This window comes from Bombus vancouverensis, chromosome 11, assembly GCF_051014615.1.
Source record: "Bombus vancouverensis nearcticus chromosome 11, iyBomVanc1_principal, whole genome shotgun sequence".
Lineage (NCBI taxonomy): Eukaryota > Metazoa > Arthropoda > Insecta > Hymenoptera > Apidae > Bombus > Bombus vancouverensis.
Window position 1 is genome coordinate 12,978,280 of NC_134921.1, and position 20,644 is coordinate 12,998,923.

The following is a 20,644-nucleotide window of genomic DNA, read 5'->3' on the forward strand; positions in this document are numbered from 1 at the left end:
TGACAATATAACAAAGAGATATAATTTTCAGCCGTGTACAGTAATGATACTCGTGTAAAGTTCTGCGATAGCTATTTGATCTCAAGATTTGATTAGAAAAAATAAAAGAATCAGTTATACGCGTAATTTACGTTAGGTCCAAGACATCTGACTTTATTTCATACGAGATCGGCTACAGTCATTCGTCCTTTTCTTTAAACTATCGCGAGACTTGCTAAATCAGGAAATAAACTCGGTATCCTGTATTATTAGCACCTCCTTCGCTCGAATGACGCGCCACGATATAGTTTGGATGGAGAACAGGACCAGAAACAGTAAAATAATACTGTTGAAAAATACTTAATAACGATCTCACGGAATACGTAGAAATTCGTACGTCTTGTATGACGCGCGAAAGATGGAAGCTGGCAGGAATGGTAGCGTTTCTCCTTGAAAATATCTGAATCGATCTTTCCTCCCCTTGTGTAGGTACCTATGGAAGCCCGGCCACCGGCGTCGCGACGCCTACTCGAGCTCCACCCACGCACCTCGTACATGCGCAGCGAAAGTTCGGCGGTTGACATGTCAACGAAACCCTCGTAAAACGTACCGCTCCTTAATCAGCCCGACGGCAATCAGTGTGTCTACATTTAGGGGCAGTAACATGTTCTCATAAACGAGCCGTCGTTGCACCGACTAGCCCGACTGTCCCCAAATGATAAGAGGCGAACAAAAATGTAATCAGGTCGCGAATATCTTTCATTCGATGTTACGTAAATTAATCTTCTTTCGAAATTGCAGCGTAAAATAAGTAATCGAATTTTTAAACTGTATTCGTAACTTAGTGATCTCGTAGATTTTGAGAAGCGGAAGCAACGCCGCTAAAATAATTTCGTCCGTCGAAGAAGCTATTTAAAGTACTAAAAGGGACGATCAAGCGAAACTCGGAATAGGAAGACAAATTTCTATTGACTTTTGGCAAATTCTAGAGCATTCAGGGTACATCGGTGAGCATACCTGCGCCGTTATAACAAGAGCGTCGTGCTTGTACAGAAGCAAACAGTCTATACAAGGACGCAACAATGAATGCTCGCGATACGGTACAATTTTACGAGTAGTAAAATCGACTCGTTTCCTTTCCTCATCCTGGTTCGTAATTTAGGGTATGTTTACCTGCAGTTAAGTACCTCGACGCGTCCGTGACGACGAGGACAGGCCGTCATTTGGTAGAAATAAGAAAAACACCATATAGAATGGCTACTTCAAACGCATACAACCCTAACAATTTCTGTAAACACGCACATTTATCCCCCTTCTAGCCCTGTTGGCACGTAATTCGCTCTACATTCGCCAGAAACCTTTGTTTCTCGTGAATAGGGAAAGTTTATCGTAACTTTTCGACTTAGCCGACGTATTTCCAATACTATATGTATTTACTGTGGACATTGGGATTATACGATCTTTCCGCTTCGTACCGAGACACGTAACGATAAACTAAGAGACATCTAAAGCGATGTCGCACGATAAACGAAAAATAAAATTGTCCGTTAAATTAAAAACGTTGTTTTTAATTTAACGATCGAATTAGCTGCGAATAATTTAATTCGATTAAAGCTAAGCAGTCGTATCTGCACGTTATTACCCGATTATGAAAATTTCGGATAACTTTTCGCAATTATTTTCGTTTTATTAATTGGCTGATACGAAACAAGTTGAATTTTAAGTAAATCAGGGGCCGTAGATATTACATAAAACTGCGATCACAGTGTGACAGTAAGTTGAATATAATTGGCACATTTTACTTATCTTTTTCTTGAACTTTTACAATAACGTTTCTTTAATCATCGTGTAAATATAAAGAATCCTTTATTATTACTTACTTAAATCTATTATACGTTCTTTTACAATCTGTCATGAAAGACGTTATTGTTAAAGTATAAAATGTTCATATACAGAAGATGTATGTCGATGACAAATAAAAACTTGGATATCACTGAAAGCAAACGATAACTTATTTAAGATAAAAATGTTAATGTTCGTTAATAGTTAATTGTACTTGAAACCTGAGAGACATTGTACTAGCACAATTTCTAAAATTATAATCGTAAAAAAACTTAAAATTTCTACACGATAATACAGGTTTCTTAGGAAAAAAAACGGCAGTCTCTAAGCAAATAATCTGAAATTATTTGATATTAAAATAAATATTTAATGTATCAGTAAAATACTTATTATTAGATATTATATTTAAATTTTATATGTACATTCAAATCAACATTACTTTCCCCATATTTATACATCTTTTTGTAATGTACATCTATATATTAAGGAATCAACATTCCCCAAATTTCAGCACTAGATAACACAATGTTCATTTTGATTGAAAAACAAATGGATTATAGAGTAATTTTTGGTTAACAAGCTCCATTTTTAAATCGGCATTAAAGTATTAAAGATAAAAATGAGATTTAAAAAATGTTAAGGATGTACACGTTACGTGCGATCATATTTCCTTCATTTATGACATATATTTTGTCAGCGAACTTACTTGATTATTAAAATAAATCCCGGCATACCGATTGACAGTAAATATTAAAAGTTTTGAAGAAATGAAATAAATAAAATAAGTATATTAAACGATCTATTATAAGAGATAGCGATTAAGATAATTATTTATAATACACCTAAAATTATTGTTTCCATCTTAAGATATAATACTATAAACCATACGTGATTAGCGATTAGGTACTTAAGTTATTAATTGACAAATTAATTTTCCTGACAAAAAAAGCAAAAGGAAATGTAATTTTTTCTAAAAAAAAATAAATACTGTTTTCTAATACAAAAATAATAATTTCTCGCACGAATATAACTCGTAATAATACGTTTATATATAAATAGAAATTCAACTTTCCTACTTTGATTTCTCTGTCCTTCGTACATTCGATATTAGTAGCCGATTATTTTGGAAATTTCAATAAAATTAAGCGAGATAAAAAGTAAAGAAAAACGAAAGAAAAGAAAAATCTATGATTATAAAACAATAAAATTCTCAAGTTTATAATTTGCAAAAGAGTTTATATTTACATGTTAATTATTAAATCAAACAAAACTTCTTTTACCAGGAAACTAAAACGCTATTAAAACGCGATCTATTTCATTTGGACGGACATTGTGTTAATCTGCAACAAAAAAAGATCTCGCGTATGCTTCGTTTTTTCTTTCTAAATAAAAACTTATTTTTCAACTAATGTCAGTCAAATAATAATCTTAAATCGAACAATGTACATGTTACAACAACGTTATTATACAATAATACAATCAACATGTCATTTGTTTTATCTCGAGAACCTTCAGAGGAGCGTTCGAAGGAATCATTTTATATATATATACATATACACACGTATAAGTATCGCGTAATGAAGAACAGCAATATACACTGCTTTAATCATCATTAATATACGTATTATTCATTAATATATGTATGATATATCATATATATGAACATATTTCTATATATTGATGTATATTATGTTATATATATAATATAATACATATCTCCACATATGTATATATTTATAACATTATTTTGACAATGCATATGTATGCATATATACACGATATGATATAATTTATATCTGAACTATCCTTAAATTGTATGCGAGGAGAAATATGTCATTAAAATCGAACTCATAAAATATCGGTAGTATTAAGAAACATTTTTCCTTTTCTATTTTTCAGCAACAACGTCTCGTTAAGACTGATTTTTAATTTATTTTTACACAACCAATCATCTCTCTTTCCAGTGGATACCGTTTTGTATCGCCCTTTACAGAATACTCTGTAAATGCGTATGTGTATGTGTGTATGTCTGAATGAACGTGTAATATATACGTGCGCACGCGCGCCCGTACATTCATCACATTTAAATGTACAAGAATGTGAAAATATTGTGTGAAACAATATTTCATTAATTCAGAATTCATATGAAAAAGCGTGATAATACGTATAATATATGTTCATTGTAAACGACGTACACTTGCCTGAAGTACAAGTTACCAGTAATTTAGCATCGATCCAACATTGGCGAACGATAAATGATTTCCTCGTGATGAGGGAGCAATGCCATATTTGTTAGCTCGCACGTAGTAATTATGTTTTTGGTAGTGTATCATTGCACATTGTTGGAAGAATCCAATCAAATTCACAAAAATCAACGTGATTAGTAATAACATTAAGTTAGTCGCCATAATATCTAGAAATAGATTTAAAACCACCGATAAATAGTATTCCTTTTCTTTTTTTCTGAATTGATTACTTGTTTTATACATGTATATATTTTTACGACGTAAGATAATACTACTTACAACGTTTGCTTGCAGAGCAACTGAAACAAGGTAGTTTCAATTTCATACTTAATATCCATGCACTTCGTCGAAAAAAATGGTAAGTATAAAAAAGAGAAAGAAAAACAGAGGAAACAATTAGACTGTCCTGTTCTTCAACTCGAAAGGTGATATCAATTTACAACAATATTTTAACATAACATAATCGTTATAATGCTAAATAAGAAAATAAAGTATAACCAGTAATCTTTCGCTTTTTTTTTTTTTTTTTGAAAGTCAGAAGCGTACGAAAAATAAAGCGATTTCAACTTAAAGTTTGGAACTAAATAATAAAATTTCTCTATCTATATTACTTTACATCCAGCACTCTGAACCAATTAATTTTTTATTAGTTTAGCTCGACCAATGTTAGAACGATCGATTGTCCTGTTTATACTCGTCAGAAAAGAAAGTCAATACAGCATTTTACAACACCTGACCCACACACGCGTGTTACATCAATGCCACCACTCGTACATTTAAAATAATGACAGCCTAGTTTTATTTAAGTTTAGCGAAATCGATTTCAGCGTAATTGAAGCCTTCTTGGGATGCTGACGAAATAGGTGCCACGTTAGCAACCTCAGGAAGATCTAGACTAGCGTAGTGCAAAATTTCCGCATCAATTTGCACGAAATTCTCCTTTTCTAAGGGGCTCGGCATGGCGGTAGGTGTGGGTGTGGGCGTCTCGTCTAGCAATTTGGGAGACGAGGCCCGCTTTTCAACGGTTGGCTTAAAACCAGGTAACGTCGGACTGGTGTTTGGAGACGCAGTGATTAAACGTGGTTTCGATACGTTCAAATCGGAAAACTTCTTTGTTATAGCGTTCAACGTACTATCTTGCGAGGTCAATGAGTTGTTTGATATCACGCGACTAACTTGACTATCTTTCCCTGTAGGACTAGACGGTCTATCGTTAATTATTTTCGCCAAGGTTTTATTCGCCTCCGTTACAGAAATAGAATTGATCGTGCTAACTCTACTATTTGTAGTTTCTGCCATTGTACGATCGTTACTGCGTTTAGAAGTCATATTCAGCTCTGAAGATTTATCAGTATCCTTTTGGTGAGTGAACGATTTCTCGGGTGATTGCGGACTGTTCAAGGAAAAAGGGAAAATAGTCGCGGAGGAACCTGTTGGAGTTGCCCGTGGCGGCGACGCCGGTGTACTTGCTAAACTTTCTGATTCCGGACTTCCGTTTAGAGGTAAGAAACTAGGCGTTTTTATAGGTTTATTTCCCGCTTGAATCGCGATTGGTTGCGAACGAGACTTCTCCTTTCGACTACCGGCTCGCGTCGCTATTGGTTTACGATTGTTTCGACTGCTCATATTCATATTCATATAGTCTTGTTCTAAACTTGTTCTTGATTTAAAACTCATATCAACATAGTCGGCAGGTGGGCGCCGTGGAAGATCGACCGGTGCTGTTCTCGTGGCTCCTAAAACATAAATTATATCTACACGTTAGACGACAATTAAGTTTATTTATTGAAGACATATGTTTTAAAGAAATATTAAGTCACACACGGTGTTATTGAAAATCATTAAATATAAAAGATAAAAATCACTTTTATTTTTTTAAGAAGCTATGATGAAATGGTTAATTAATTAATACATATATACATTTGAAAATTATTCAATCTTTTACCTGGCGGTCCGTTCGATTGCACACACTCTTCTTGCATAGGCGATGCAATTTGCTTAGGACTTGTATCGGATTGTGACCAATCCTCCATTACACCATCCATTCTCATGTATGGTCCTTCTGCTTCTTCCACCGGTTTCAAAGTAGTAATTACAGGTTTGTGTATGGAAGCAGAGGACGATACATGAATGTGACTATGATTCTGATTGGCAGTGATTGTATTGTTATTGTTATTACGATTAATCTGAAAAAATTTGAAAAAATAGGAAATTGAACAAACAAGAATTAATATAAACGTGATAATGTTAAATATTCGGCGAAAAACAAATTAATTTCACAGGACAATCAACCTTAAAAATATCATGTTAATACATGCAATATTAAAATATATAAATTAATTAATTTCAGTCCAGGAATACCTTATTTATGCGGCTCATATCGACGTACGGGGCAGTGGTCGACGACGGAGGTTGTCCAGGAGACATATCAACGTAGGAACTGGTGTCGGTGGCAGTAGAATACGAATGCGACTGAGATTGCGACTGCGAATAAGATGAAGGTGGTGAATTGAAGGTTGCAGAAATATTGGGTTTCGTGAAGTCCAATTCCATTAGGTCCTCCATTCGTTCGGAAGTTATAGAGCAACCGGAATTGTGTCCCCAAGAACTCGATAACAATGGCGCTGAGTTTGATTTATTGGAACTCGAGCTTTCACAACCAACTGGTAACGCTGCAGTGACTACATTCGCTAACCTGCCAATTTCAGGTCTCTTAGATCTGCTGCCTACAGAGAACGCTCGTACTCGGCTAGCTTCTTGTTGAGTAATGTCCAATCTATCCAAAACAAAAACCAGACAATCATGTCTTCCATCGATACATTTCGCCTATCTTCGTATAAACAATTTCTTTCCAATATCTAACACTACGTAGGATTAATAGAATCAAATACGAAGTTTCGTACCTATTTTTGCGATGCCTGTTTACAGGTTCTGGCCGAGACCCGATGGAATAGGCTCTTGCTGGTCTAGCTTGCAAATCCTCTCCGGGTGGAAGAAAACTCGTTACTTTGTCTAAATGATACTCGGAGAAACGCAAATCTGTACTGGGTGTACCAGATGTAACGGAACAACTACTGCCACCATGCGACAGATCATCGGCAAAATGGCCATTGTGATTATGTGAAGGATCCATGTCGACGTATCCGTTGTTTCCAACGGGTGCCATAGGTACGTAACCTTCTGGTAGAGTGTTTGATTCTTCTACAAGGGAAGACCCTCGTGAATGCGAATATCCTGTTCCTGAACTCATTGGCATGTAACCACCGCTGCGCCCAGGACTTGATCCAAAAGGGCTGCACATTTCTATATAGGAACTTTGCTGTAAACAAAGTAAAATTCCGCGCGTTATTATTTCGTCATTTAGCTATCATCGTCAGATGATGCAATATATATGTCATAGTAATGATGCAATTTGAACTTCAATTCTTAGACACGTTATCATTTGTTTACTTAATAGTAGAATCTCGTGTAAGTAAACAAAATTATGAATTATTTAATTCATTATTTCAAATTACACTAAAAACAACTAGAGAACGCAACAACAATAAGTGATAAGATCAGAGAATCGTACTTTTCATCGTCATTTACAAAACTTATCCTTTTTTCAGTTTCGTTTCGGACGTTTAGATTTTGTTAAAACTAGATTATTTATAATCAAAAATTTTCAAGAGAACGTATAAAGTAACAGAACTTTGTTAATCTGTGCCAAGAATGACCAAAAACATAAATTTAGGCGCTAAGAATAGTTAATCATTCATCGCTTAAAAGTGACTCATATTTGTAGGTTTGCATAAGCTACACGTGAATATAGAAAACGTATTCGAACAAATATACATAATGCCTTTACTTAAATAAGATGATTAAAGTTCGTAAATTTATATAACTATTGTATTTTACCTATTCTATCAACTCTACCAACGACCCACCTGAGAAGGAGAATGCGACTTGAAATTTGGCGAATATTTATGATGCGAATGCGACGTGGACCACGGAGCATAATCGTCGCCATTCTCCTCCAGAATAACAGGTTCGTCAGGCGTTAAAGAATGACCGTATCTCGAAACGGTACCCTCTTCCAACACATTTTCGCCACCATCGTCCATTGAAAGAGATGATCCCGCGGAGTCTGTGGAGCATGCACCGGAAGCAGGACTGATAGGCATCGAAGTGATCGGTGGTGAGTAGGATGCGCCTTTTCCGTACATAGAATGCGGTCTCAGAGTACTCCTAGGATGACTCAACAGTGATGCTGGATGGCTCTCGCTGGTGGTACGAGCCCTCGATGGTAAACTGTCACACCTGTCACGCCCGTTTGCACCTAGAAACATATTAGTCAGACATGTTGTTGCAAAATATTCAGTTTAGGGAACAAAATTCGAAAAGCATCCATCCTCCCAGCATAGCAGCGGTTAGTTCATTTGCATAGTCAAATGATTCCATAGATCTGTATAATATTTATGCATATTCAGGTATACAGGTTGTTATTTATTAAAACATATATTTTAGATCAAGCAATAAACAGTGATCAAAAAGATGTATCCAAATGATTGGGATAGTGAGACGAAATATATGTATACTTCGAATATGAAAGATGTTACGGAAAATATAAGAAATAGACAAGAGAATAATTTCACGTGTGAGGAGGACCGGTATGACGGTAATGAAAACACCAAGAAAACACATCATTGAGACTGAATGCTGTAGGAAATATTCCATCGATTGTGTTGGCACGCTGAAAGAAACGAAAAGGGAAGCGTTACTTCATTATGAAGTATCGTGCAACTAATCGCATGCGAGTAGAAGCTTGCATTTCCACGGCAACGCGATGGTCTCATGGAGAAGTAAGTTATATATGACGCAACAGGAAGTAGTTTCAATTTCGAACACATCTGCTTGCGTATTTGGATTCCCATAGAAAGGAAAAAGTATAGAAAGAAGAGGGAATAGAAAATAAAATGGGAAATAGCAAGGCAGAGACACTGAAAAAGAAATAAAGAACATCTCTTGCTGATTTATCGTACAACGAAACAAAAATACATACAGCGTAAAACTGATCTTTTAGATGATTGCATTTGATTGATAATGGCAGCTAAGGGCAGCGACAAGGTTCTCTGATGGGATATTGTCGCGGTTGTGGTTGTGGTGGTCACGGTAGCGGTCGTAGTGATGGTAATAGTGGTGGTGATGGTTGTTGTAGTTGTACTTGTTGTAACATGAACGGATTGGGAATTATTGACGGAATGGGGATGACTCGCTACCGAATGACGACGTCTAGTGGTAGTGGCACAGTTGTTATTAGTCGAGGCAATCCCAGCAGTCCCAGCCCCGGTACCAGCAACGACTGCAAACCATACAGCTCTCACTGTCGTACAATTACTTTTCTTTTTCCATATACTTTTTGCAAAATCTAATCGACGTGATAATGATTGAGATTCGATCGAAAGATTTTTATTGAAGAAAATAACAGTTTATAGGTATCAGAACATCGTAAACGTAAAAAGGTTCCTATGTAGCAAAAAGTATCGTTGATCAATCTTTAGAAATTGAATAAATTTCTACTTCAAAGAATGCAATACACATTTGTTTTTGTTCTACTTGGCCTCGTTAATATGTATGTTCGCCAACGTCATATGTATGGTATTGAAACATATTGTGCAATACTAGAAACTACCATTCGCACACGGTAATCAATAAAATCCTGTTTGTTTCGCCGACGAATTTTTCGATTAACAATTTATCACGATTATCGTGTAATTATTCGGTTATCCTATAAAAATTTGACCAAAATATTTTTAATTAAAAAACTATAGAAAGTAGTGAAACAAAAATCATAGAAAGAAGTTAGAGGTTTTTCTTGAATTTCATTTAAATAAACATGAACTTCTTTTTAAACGGAAAATTCATTTGTGTAAAAATAGAAGTCTTTTAATAGGCTATGCGTATGTATATGATAAGAATACTTTAACAACAAATTTGAGTATATTGAATTATAATCGTGTTTGTCACCCTTTGATGCCCACATCTTATAAAAAAAAGAAGCATACAACTGCAATGACAGAAAACAGACCCGTGATCGTATTGCAAGAAGAGGTACTCTGAGTCTGATTAGACTGCTCCTGTTCTTGAAGTTGATCCACCTGCTCCTCGTGCGTCCTGTGTTCCTCTGTAATACCCGCAACCCATTTGTGTTATTCTAAGCTGAGTTTTCAATTGTATATTTCGTGATTCAGCCGATATTTCGAGGCATGTAATGTAGTGCAGTTATAGTTATGGTCTGATATAAAAAAGAAAATCAATGTCTTGGACAATTTACACATAGAAGCAAAAGGAATTTGTAGGATGATTTCTGTGCAAAGGAGCTTCTGCGTAAAATGTTCAGTATTTATAAAAAAAAAATCTGAACGTCAAAATATTATAAATATATTGTTAAAGTATTTACATAATTGAAAATATACTCTGGAGGTGAGTGCTAAAAACCATAACTGATATTCTCTTAAAGTATAAATATGATTTATTAAAATTCAGACTCACCTAATGGCGAATTATGAAATCTTTGTCCAGCATGTCGTTGCAGCACACCAATTGGCTTGCTGGCTTCGGTGGCAGAGGAACTGCGAATTCTTTCGCGTGGCCCCACATCATCTTTCTTGCTACTAGAATTGCTCATAGAATTCATAATAGCAGCATGCATATTATTTGCTATATTATTGTCTTCAGCTTCCATCCATAATTCACCACCACCAGTAACAGCTGAACGACCTACTTCCATGTAGAAGATACGTTCCATATATCCGCATCGTCTGATACAAATTAACTGTGGAGCAAAGGTTTCGCATTAGTCTTTCTTCTTAAATACACTAAATCTTAGACTATGTCATCCGTTAAAGTAGCATGCTTACAGGGAATTCTATAGTGTCTGAATTATCCTTTGCCCCGATTTTCACTAGGCTTAATGTTCGGTCAGTTAAACATAGCCTATAGGGGCCATGAATATTCTTTCGTTCACCTAGTCCTTTTTTCTGCATTGTAACTTGCCATACATGTTCTGAAATAAAATATTACATTTATGCCTCATCATAATTAATAATTAATAATTAATAATATATAACATTGTAGAATCAACAATCAGTGATATTGTATTTAACCTCATTATAACACTGCATAATATAACATATAACAAGATTTCCACATTTTATAACAATTGTTTATAAATTATTACAGCATATATCTTTTTATTTTATACAGGACAATACAGTTTTATATTTCTCACAAAGTATAATCAGCAATTTTCTAAGCAATTATTAAAAATATATTCGGAAGAGATAACAAAATATTGAAAAAACGTTCTTCTCCTACTTATTAAAGGCAATGACGCATTTGAAAAAACAAGTAAACAAGTGGACTTATAGTTCAAAATATGACACTTCAACGAAATTGCTATTCGTAAATAACGAATGTTTGTTTGAAATTGTTTTTCAACGCGTGAATCTCGCGTTTCGTCCTTAATATGCGGCCTAATTCTAATTCAAATCATGATAGCGCATTACCAAATATAGGCCGAGGTTGCTCTCCATCAGCTACATCTCCGCTCTGAAGTAAAAGCATCGCTTTCAGCCATTCATCCAATTCTTTCTCACTCTCCAGAATCAAGCAAAAGCATTCGTCTTTCGTATACAATGCGATAACATGTTTATGTTTGGTGTCCATGCGTCTATTAATATTGAAACAGCTGTTCAACAAGATGCTGCGCTTTGGCAGTTGCCTATTTTCAAATTTCTTTTTGCTATCGTAATATTCGAGACACGCGGGATATCCTGGTGCCTCGCCACGCAGTACAAAGAATTTTTTCTTCTGCGTCTTTAGCTTCTTCACGTGACCGGAGAGAACAACGGGACCTCCTGAAGGGGAGACTAAACCTCTGCTCGAAGACATCGCGCAGTGACGATCGAAAAACCCGTTGTCGCCAAAAATTTTGCGTCTTCTCTGTCGACGCGTAATATTGTACCATTTAAATGGTATAGATGATCAATTCGTTACGCATATTTTACTATACCCAAACATACTATGTCAATAGTTCATTGTGGTAGAATGCGTGTTCCCACCCACGTTGTCAGAGCAGCAGCTCGACTCGAAAGACACACTTCCAACTTTTGCACTGGAGAAATAACACCATATAGATATTTCAATCGGTACAATCATATATCGCTGCTTCTATCGGCGTAAGAAAATTCAAAGAACGTTTCTGTAAAACCGCACGCTCGTGTTGCTGTTTTTCTCTTAAACAACGTGTAGCCGTTCTGCTTTTAACGTGGAGAGGTTGTCGTCGATATCGTTGTACTCGAAGCAAGCCAATGGTGAAAGCACGTGTCGGGGGTAAATAAGCAATAACACGCCACCATAGTGCATGTGCACTCAATGTGTACTAAGGGCGTCGCACGGGTCGGCCTCTTCGATGCGATTCATGCGAGCGTTTATTATCGAGTAACCACGTTTACTAAAGTCACGGAATTAAGAAACAGTCCAATCCACGACGAAAAATCAACAACTCTTCGTAAAGTGAATTTCTCGGTAAACATAGAAACTATGTACCTCTTGACGAGATTTCTGCGATCACGGTTCTCGTTGGGTTCCACCTGTCACGCGGCTTCGTCTAATTTCGCCCGCCACGGTTCGCGGTTCGCGTGGTATCCCAGGACGACAGATTGCATGGAATCTGAAGCGGCCTGTATACGCTAGCATTTACATATTTCGCATTTGCAAATATGTTGATTTGGAAATTACTCGGAAAAGTGGAGGTATCATTGATCCGGGATAGAACCGCAGGTACACCTGTTTATCGCGTTGAATAATACAATTTATAACGTTGACCAGAATGGTTGGCGCGTATACACAGACAGGCATGGACACATATAAAGAAAGGGTTGTATACACGATGATACTGACAATGAGAGACAGACACACGCGGGTGTTTTCACGTGTACACGCAGCAGCAGCAAGCGAGCGCGCGCGCGCGCTTGTGGTCGCTTGCTTGTTTGCTCGTACGTTTAGAGGAAATACGTAGAGAGGTAGAGAAAAAGAGAGTGGGACAGGCGATGCACACGTAGGTGGGTGGTTGAACCCCTGTTATCACTGGTAAGCGCGGTTTAAAGGCGGCCTGGTTCGGATAAATAGGCTATTGTCAAGGGCAGGTGAATTTTTTCATGCGCAATAGTAGGCACATCAAAACACGGCAGCATTCCAGGTCGATGCGAGAGAACGCACTCCTCTTCCCACACCCTTTATACATATATCGAGCACTTTGCGGAAACACACGAATGGAATTCACGATGTGGTTAACAACACTGTATCATCATGCACGACGTATCCTGAATGCGAACTCTCGATCAGGCATACGCAAAATCCGTTCACGACAATCACATCTGCTTGAGGTGAAAAATTCGGGTCTCCTTTCGTACCCACCATCCCTCTCTCCCCTTTCCGCCCGCGTGCAAGCGACAAATACCGCGTCACTTGGGATCACGAACGCGTGCTTTGACTGTTTTCTTTGATAACCGAATTAAACATCACTCGATTCCGCGGTTCCTCTCATACACGTCAATCTTCACGATTCAATGACACGCACGTATCTTCAACTTTTTTCCGTCGCACGCCTAGACAGCTAAATAGGCGCTCATGTCCATCTTGTAAAGGTCATGTGTATGGTAAGCTCCGCAGTTGTAAACAAGATGTACGCAGGCGCTAACCGCTCGAATGGCGGCGACGGCGGCGACTCGATACGCGATACGCCACGACCGTAAATACACATACGTATGTACGTATTTACGTACACATGCGGTTGTCTCTTTTGCAGTGGCGTAACTATTGTGTCGACTAAACACCGCATTGCGGTGGATCCTTCCGGAGCTCGTTTAAGTTGCGCTACATTCTTTTCACAAATGTAAGTTCTCGATGACTTGGGTTAACCTCTGACTATATCGATCAATCTATTTTTATCGTTAATACCGATTGCTTGTGAATTTTTAGTCAATTGAATGCTTGTTTCACATTTATCCTTTAAAAAAGACATTTCATACATTGTCTGTGATATTACGTCTATTTGAATACAATGAACGATAAACAAAGAAACAATTATAACAAATATCAATGTAATGGAAAATATGCAAAATATTATGATGATATAATTTTTAAATATTATCATTTTTGTTACGCCATTGCTTTCTTTAATGTCCCACACTGATATACCGCGTCATAATATAGAGACGTGCGCTTGCATGAACATGTATGCATACTTTCAAGTCAAGGTGGACGACTATGGATACACGCATTTTGCTCGCATCGTTCTGGGTATTGGATCCTCATCGGCAGGGTCGTTTGTAAACACACATAAGCAATTAAATAAATTCCTTTATACTAATGGACTACTATAATCATTTTTAATACAGTGTTGAAGAACAAAATATAATTCTTAATAAAAAGTAATGCATAATATTGCACAACTCGAAAAAGTAAACACGGACATGGTTAAATTTGCATGAAATCAAAAGGTAAACATTATTCATGTACTTTAGTGGTTTTATTATAATATGTAGATTAATGAAGTACATGTTTTACGAAATAAACGAAGTACTGGATATTTATACACAAGGTCCAGAGTTCGTACTTGCCCAAGTCTGAAATTTTTTGTCCGCGATTCATATCGCGTGTATGGTGATTCAGTAATTATTCAAAGCATTAGCCTCACAATATTCGTATATTCTAAGGGATATTAATAAACAAAATTTAAATAATTAAGTATACAAATTATATTTGTAACAAAAATATAAAATATTTGTTTTTATTGTTGAACAGTTCAGTTTAATTTTATACATAGTAATTGAGAAGTATTTATATGGACATGATATAAAATTTCTAAATTACATTTTATGTATATATATAAACTATACTTATCCAAATATAACATTATATTTATGAATTTGCAAAATTGCTATCTTTACCCCTGACAATGTTTTGGTTATATTTATATAGAGTGAAGAAATATTACAACTTACCGATTAAAACAGCTTATTCAGCAGTGGTTTTAATACTGATATTATTGTCATATATTAATATATGACAGAAAAAATGACTTAGTAGTACCTTACAAAAAAATAGCTTTACCTCTTCTATAATACTTTTCAAGTTTATATGTCAGTGAAACATGAAACTATATTTGTGTGAACATATTAAATCCCTTATATCAATATCAGTCTATTAAGTACTTATGATTTATACTAAATCATGTGGCATCCAGATCTGATTAACAACATCCTAGGATGTTGAGTCATATATAAAACTTACAAGTAATATAATTTATCGGCAAGCGATTGATGTGGTTCTAGCTGTATATTTTGACCAATGAGAGAAACAAGCTTATGTGCATATTGACAAGGAGCTGGAACTTTTATAGTACCAGGCCAATTATAATACAAATGACAAAGCTTATACGTTAGTCGTTGTATATGTTCAGGCTTCATATTTCTACTGTCATATACAACGATATAGCGAGTTGGCGATACTGTTCCTTGACGTATGTTTTGAGAAACTAAGAAGAAATCGTAGACATCTGGTTTTGTTATGTAATAATCCACAATTGTTCCTGGTGGAGGGTTCCTCAATCCCGAGCTCTATAAATAAATATAATAAATAAAGAAATATATATATGATTAAGAACTATAAGTTGTTAATATGTAATTTCCTTCTTTCTTAGGCACTTACAGATTTCTCAAATATCCGGGTATTAATGCGTTTTTGAACTATTATTACAGTTAATGTTGGTTCGTAATTTATTTCTATAGCTTTAAATGATGCTAATAGCTGTTTTACCTCATATTTGACAACAATTTCTAATTGTCCATCGCTAACTCCATCTCGATATATGATAATACGATCTGGGTAACACGTATTACGCTGCAAAACAAAATAATAATAATATTTACAAATGTATTACAGATAACTAGTATACAGAATATTAATGCATGTATATATACAGTGAACGTTAAAGATTACTTACTCTATAGTAGGCTTTTACAGCCGAAATTAAACATATTTGCAACATATCTACTATTTCTTGACGTTTACCTTGTATACAGATTTTACTGTGCCAAATTGTCAATAGCTGATCTAGGCTTGCTACAAAGCCTGCAACACTCCCTTTTAATTGGCCATTACCTGCATGATATACGTCTATACCGCATATCATGCATTTGTCCTAACATATTGAAATTTTGTATTTATGTTTATTTCTTTAAATTGAAATTATAAATATGTATGTGAATCTCATACCATAGGTATAGTTAAAGCCCAAAGTGCTCCACCCAGCTTACACATAACTTGTAAAGCAATTTTTTCTGTTATGCTCTTTAATTTGTCACCACGAGAAATAGTTCTAGACATAATTACTTGAGAAGCTATAGGCATTTCTACACAGCATACTCTAGATATTGAAGAATATATTTTTAATATGGAAACTATAAAACATGCGTATAAACTGCTTTACCTTTTTACCGCAGAATATCTATCAGTTCTGTTTGTAGGAAACACGATAACCATTAGATTAGCCATTTCTTGGAAACTCTTTCTTAGTGCTTGTACATATGTTTCAATTCTATCGTCTTTTAAGCAAACCATCTGTGGGTCTCTAACAGTCATACCCATAACTTTTGTAACATTTTTGAACATACCAGCAAACTCTCGTGTACATCTTGTATCTTTTTGGCAATACAAGATGAACCAATGATTCAGATTAGGCTAAAAATATCATTATATTCTAAGTGTCACTATCAAATTATTAAATATGTAATATATAAAAGTACCTACAATTCTAAAAGGAGCATTTCTAGATGCAGTTGAACCCCAATCTACAGGACGATCAGATGAAGGTGTAAAGTTTGTACCTTGACCAAAGGAAACGCGCTCAGAATTAAGAACTCTGCCTGTAAATTCTATTACATCAGGTTCCAGATATAAACCCCACTCAGCTAATATTCCCCGTGGTACATCATTATTTTGTATTTCTTGCACAAAATGTCTAATTATATCACGTCGGGCATTGGGAGTCATTTGAGTCACTGCCATGAGATCCTTCATAATTCTAAAATCTGAACGAACACTATTGCTCAAACTTGCTAAGTAACATAGCTCAGGAACCAACAATATCATTTTTTCTTGTGTCTACATATAAAATTTGTACAGTGGAATTTGAGACGGACTAAATGACATTTACATTTCATTGCTTGAAGAACTTCATTACTTACCTGACCAGTAGATGATCTAAATTTATCACAATGAACTAAAAGTGGTTGATTTTTGTCTTTTATCTCTATATTCCAATGAAACTTATAATAATTTATTAAAGAAACTTTTTCAGTTCCTTTAATAAATTCATATGTTGGATCTTTATCCCACGCAACGTCATCAACACGATAAGTTTTATTATTATATCTTGTAAAAACGGATAACCCAATTACTTCTCTTACAACAGCATCTTTGAAATTCGGTTTACCTCCGAAGTTGATCCTGCATCGTTGTATTTTACGATGAAATAAAATTAACTATAATATTACATTTTTTATGAAATTATTTGCAATTCTTACATTATATCACGTATCGTTTCTGTACGCATAACACGATGCCGTGCATCTATGCATAATTTTAAACCCCCTTCATATGCAGTAATTGCTGTTGCAAATCCTGGCCACACTTCCAATTTATGTTGTGGTATAGGATGTATTCCCTTTGGATTAAAATTATGTTGGCCAATGCGAACTAAACTAAGCGATCGTAAAACACGGCCAAGTAAAACATTGAAAAATGGAATGTTCTCAGACATGGTTTGTTGTTTCTTATATATTACTTTTAATTCCACTTTTGACTGATCCATAGGATGTATAGATTCAAGGATGGTTATCTAAAAATTGCAAACCATATAAATCTATGTATGTGTACTTTTAAAATCTCATTGCTGATGTATTGCTTACATCCTGCTGTAACTTATGCGGTAAATAGAGTGTTACTCCATCAAATACTTTTGTTCGTCCAAGTGCTTGTAAATGTTGATTAAGAAGTTTTCTACGAAGTGGTCTTGACTCAATATCAGGATTAAACTTGACTTCATAATTGAACAACCCTTTTCCAGAATTTAATTTAAGGCTTATATAATTACCACTTAACTGTACTCTAAAAATTTATTGCTATTTTCTAATTTGTTTCATTTAATTTTGTTGTTATTATTTATTTTATTATTACAGGTATCTTTGCAATCATTAAATACAAAATGATCAAAATCGACAGTATAAACTGATTACTCATTTTCAAAATGGAATTAATGTACATGTACTTGGTGGCATTTACAGTCGTGTTCTGAAAACAGAGCCTTATATGCAAACTCTTCAGTCTGTATTTTTAGCATATTTTTTAATGAGGAATTATCTTTTGATCATATCATAATTGCAGAGACATCTTGTACATATATCAATACTTACGAAGTTCCACTTGTTCCTTGTCGACATTTTGGTTTATATGCTGAATATGGTTTAGATATACTTGTTGTTTCTTGTATTGTTATATCTGATAATTTACCTAATACTCCTTCATCATCAAAAGATTGTACAGCAATGTCTGATTGTTTTTCAGCTAAGCTATAAAAATATATTTTTATTTCGTTTTAATAATATATATACTTGTAACATGTATTTTATGTTTCTTAAAGCATATTTCGGTAATTATATAGAAGAGAATATACGTCACTGATTCCAATCACTTTTAAATATGTACATTGTTGGGAAGACAACTCTCAGCAACTTTTCCTTAAACATATAATTGCCGCTTGGCTTTAATTTGAATTATTCATAAAACCACCTTTGGTACTTTTTATTTTTGGTCTGGGTTAGATTAATCTCTTTATCCTTGAGGTAGTTTACGGTTATCTTAATGTACAGACTTCATGATATTATATACATAGCTAAACTAATTATGTGTTAAGTTCATTTCTTACATTCTTGCATTTACAAATTAAAATGTGATACGTACGAAGTTTATATTATGAATGCATCTTAGCAAAAACACATCTATAATATCATCAGCATGTCCATACATAATGGTAAATCAACTCTAATCTAAGATAAAAAGTAGCAAAAGTATTTTTATGAATATCTCAAAAAACTAAACCCAAGTGGCAGTTATATGTATAAGAAAAAGTTATTCAGCATGTTGATCTCAACAACATATTTGAAAATTATTAAAATTGGCGAGGTATACCCTTTTCTTAGATGATCCTTAAACTGAGGAAAGAGACTTGTAAATTTAAATGATTTTATTAAATAATATATTAAATGATTGATTCTTAACGTAACAAATACATTTTTGTAATTATTACCCCGAAGGTAGTACGATATTATACTATTTTTGGAAAGATGAAAATACATTTAAAGATATAATTGAAAATAATATACCTACAATTTGGCATACATACCCAGCAGCTTTAGGTTTGTTGATTGACAACTCTCTACCTGGTCTAGCTACTTCTAATGGTTTAGAACTTGATGCACTAGCACGTAGCATTGTTTTTAATGTGCTTATTAAATTACCTCTTCCATGTCCTGTTTTAGAACTGGATGGTATTTCAGTTGGATTAGGAACATTATATTGTGTTTGACTTTGACTTTCTGATAATGATCTTATAGCTGTATCTCTAGATTTTTCCTTTTCTTTCATGAGCCTTAAAAGAATAGCTCCTCTTCCTTTACCAGTTTGCTTTCTCTGATCTTCCATTTTTCATATATATACTGTAATATAATTTAATCTTGTTTTACATGAAGGTATCATAAATAAAAATATCAAAACAATTATGATAACTACATATAATAATCTCGCATGAGAACTTCCACTATTGTGTTTTTTAATAGGAAACAATTCAATAATTCAATAATGAAACATAAAAATGGGAAAACTGAAAATGTTAAAAAAAATTTCAGCGCAAGTTCCTTATGAGAATTTTTTTTGAGTATAAAGCTTTATGACACAGTAAAATATATTGAACTTATACTCTCATATATCGATTCATAACTTAATCAAGATATGAATAAAAGAAATATATATTTTATGAAATTTTTGTGGAAATTTAAATATATTATATAAGAATACTCAAAAAATAGACACATACAATTACTCGTAAATTAAATAAATACGGAACGAACTCTGAAAGCAAGATACGTGTAGTGAGAACAAAAATTGTTTAAAAAATAAGTTTATTTAACATTCCGAATATTGTTTATGTAACGATAACAAAAATAAATTTTTAATCCATATCGATTTTTATTTTTTATTATTTATTTTATTATTAAACAACATTTAAGCTACTTCAAATAATTATTTATAAAGAATACAGGTTAGCTTTTAATAGGAAGCAATAAAATTATGCTGAATGCATTATACATACATGTTTCATATACATATCATATTAATTTGAAGTTAAAGTTTAAGACAAAGTTACAGGAAAAGTTTTGAAATATATCTATTCTTTTTCAACGTGTTATTAAGAT

General features: G+C 34.4%; 2 protein-coding genes across 5 annotated transcripts; both read right to left on the bottom strand.

The window, feature by feature from the left end:
* Positions 1-3,036: 3,036 nt before the first annotated feature.
* On the bottom strand, positions 3,037-13,780 carry chico (insulin receptor substrate 1 chico). 3 transcript variants are annotated; one of them, XM_033330056.2, is made up of 10 exons: positions 11,615-13,780; positions 10,967-11,112; positions 10,599-10,881; positions 10,135-10,230; positions 9,109-9,408; positions 7,994-8,385; positions 6,971-7,386; positions 6,429-6,843; positions 6,013-6,253; positions 3,037-5,803 (listed from the first exon to the last, which is right to left on the bottom strand). In XM_033330056.2, exons 1-10 carry the CDS (start codon positions 11,997-11,999, stop codon positions 4,866-4,868), a joined length of 3,612 nt encoding a protein of 1,203 aa, XP_033185947.1. In that variant the 5' UTR covers positions 12,000-13,780; the 3' UTR covers positions 3,037-4,865. The 3 variants fall into 3 exon arrangements, with proteins under 3 accessions (XP_033185947.1, XP_033185948.1, XP_033185949.1); XM_033330057.2 differs by lacking the exon at positions 9,109-9,408; XM_033330058.2 differs by lacking the exons at positions 9,109-9,408; positions 10,135-10,230.
* A 1,107-nt stretch (positions 13,781-14,887) lies between these two features.
* On the bottom strand, positions 14,888-19,874 carry AGO3 (Argonaute 3). 2 transcript variants are annotated; one of them, XM_076622832.1, is made up of 11 exons: positions 19,576-19,874; positions 18,587-18,742; positions 18,083-18,281; positions 17,699-18,012; positions 17,360-17,621; positions 16,923-17,276; positions 16,603-16,853; positions 16,389-16,539; positions 16,117-16,314; positions 15,930-16,013; positions 14,888-15,730 (listed from the first exon to the last, which is right to left on the bottom strand). In XM_076622832.1, exons 1-11 carry the CDS (start codon positions 19,872-19,874, stop codon positions 15,401-15,403), a joined length of 2,598 nt encoding a protein of 865 aa, XP_076478947.1. In that variant the 3' UTR covers positions 14,888-15,400. The 2 variants fall into 2 exon arrangements, with proteins under 2 accessions (XP_076478947.1, XP_033185952.1); XM_033330061.2 differs by having other exon boundaries at positions 15,822-16,013.
* Between the last annotated feature and the right edge of the window lie 770 nt (positions 19,875-20,644).

What these genes read in the sequence shown, in the direction of transcription:
- chico (XM_033330056.2), bottom strand. Translation starts at nt 11,999, where the DNA reads ATGTCTTCGAGCAGAGGTTTAGTCTCCCCTTCAGGAGGTCCCGTTGTT. An exon ending in CAGACACTATAGAATTCCCT is followed by an intron (nt 10,882 to 10,966) that starts GTAAGCATGCTA and finishes TTTGCTCCACAG; the next exon opens with TTAATTTGTATCAGACGATG. An exon ending in AACAGGCATCGCAAAAATAG is followed by an intron (nt 6,844 to 6,970) that starts GTACGAAACTTC and finishes TGTTTTGGATAG; the next exon opens with ATTGGACATTACTCAACAAG.
- AGO3 (XM_033330061.2), bottom strand. Translation starts at nt 19,874, where the DNA reads ATGGAAGATCAGAGAAAGCAAACTGGTAAAGGAAGAGGAGCTATTCTT. An exon ending in AACAAACCTAAAGCTGCTGG is followed by an intron (nt 18,743 to 19,575) that starts GTATGTATGCCA and finishes ATATTTTTATAG; the next exon opens with CTTAGCTGAAAAACAATCAG. An exon ending in GAAATGCTCCTTTTAGAATT is followed by an intron (nt 16,854 to 16,922) that starts GTAGGTACTTTT and finishes TGATATTTTTAG; the next exon opens with CCTAATCTGAATCATTGGTT.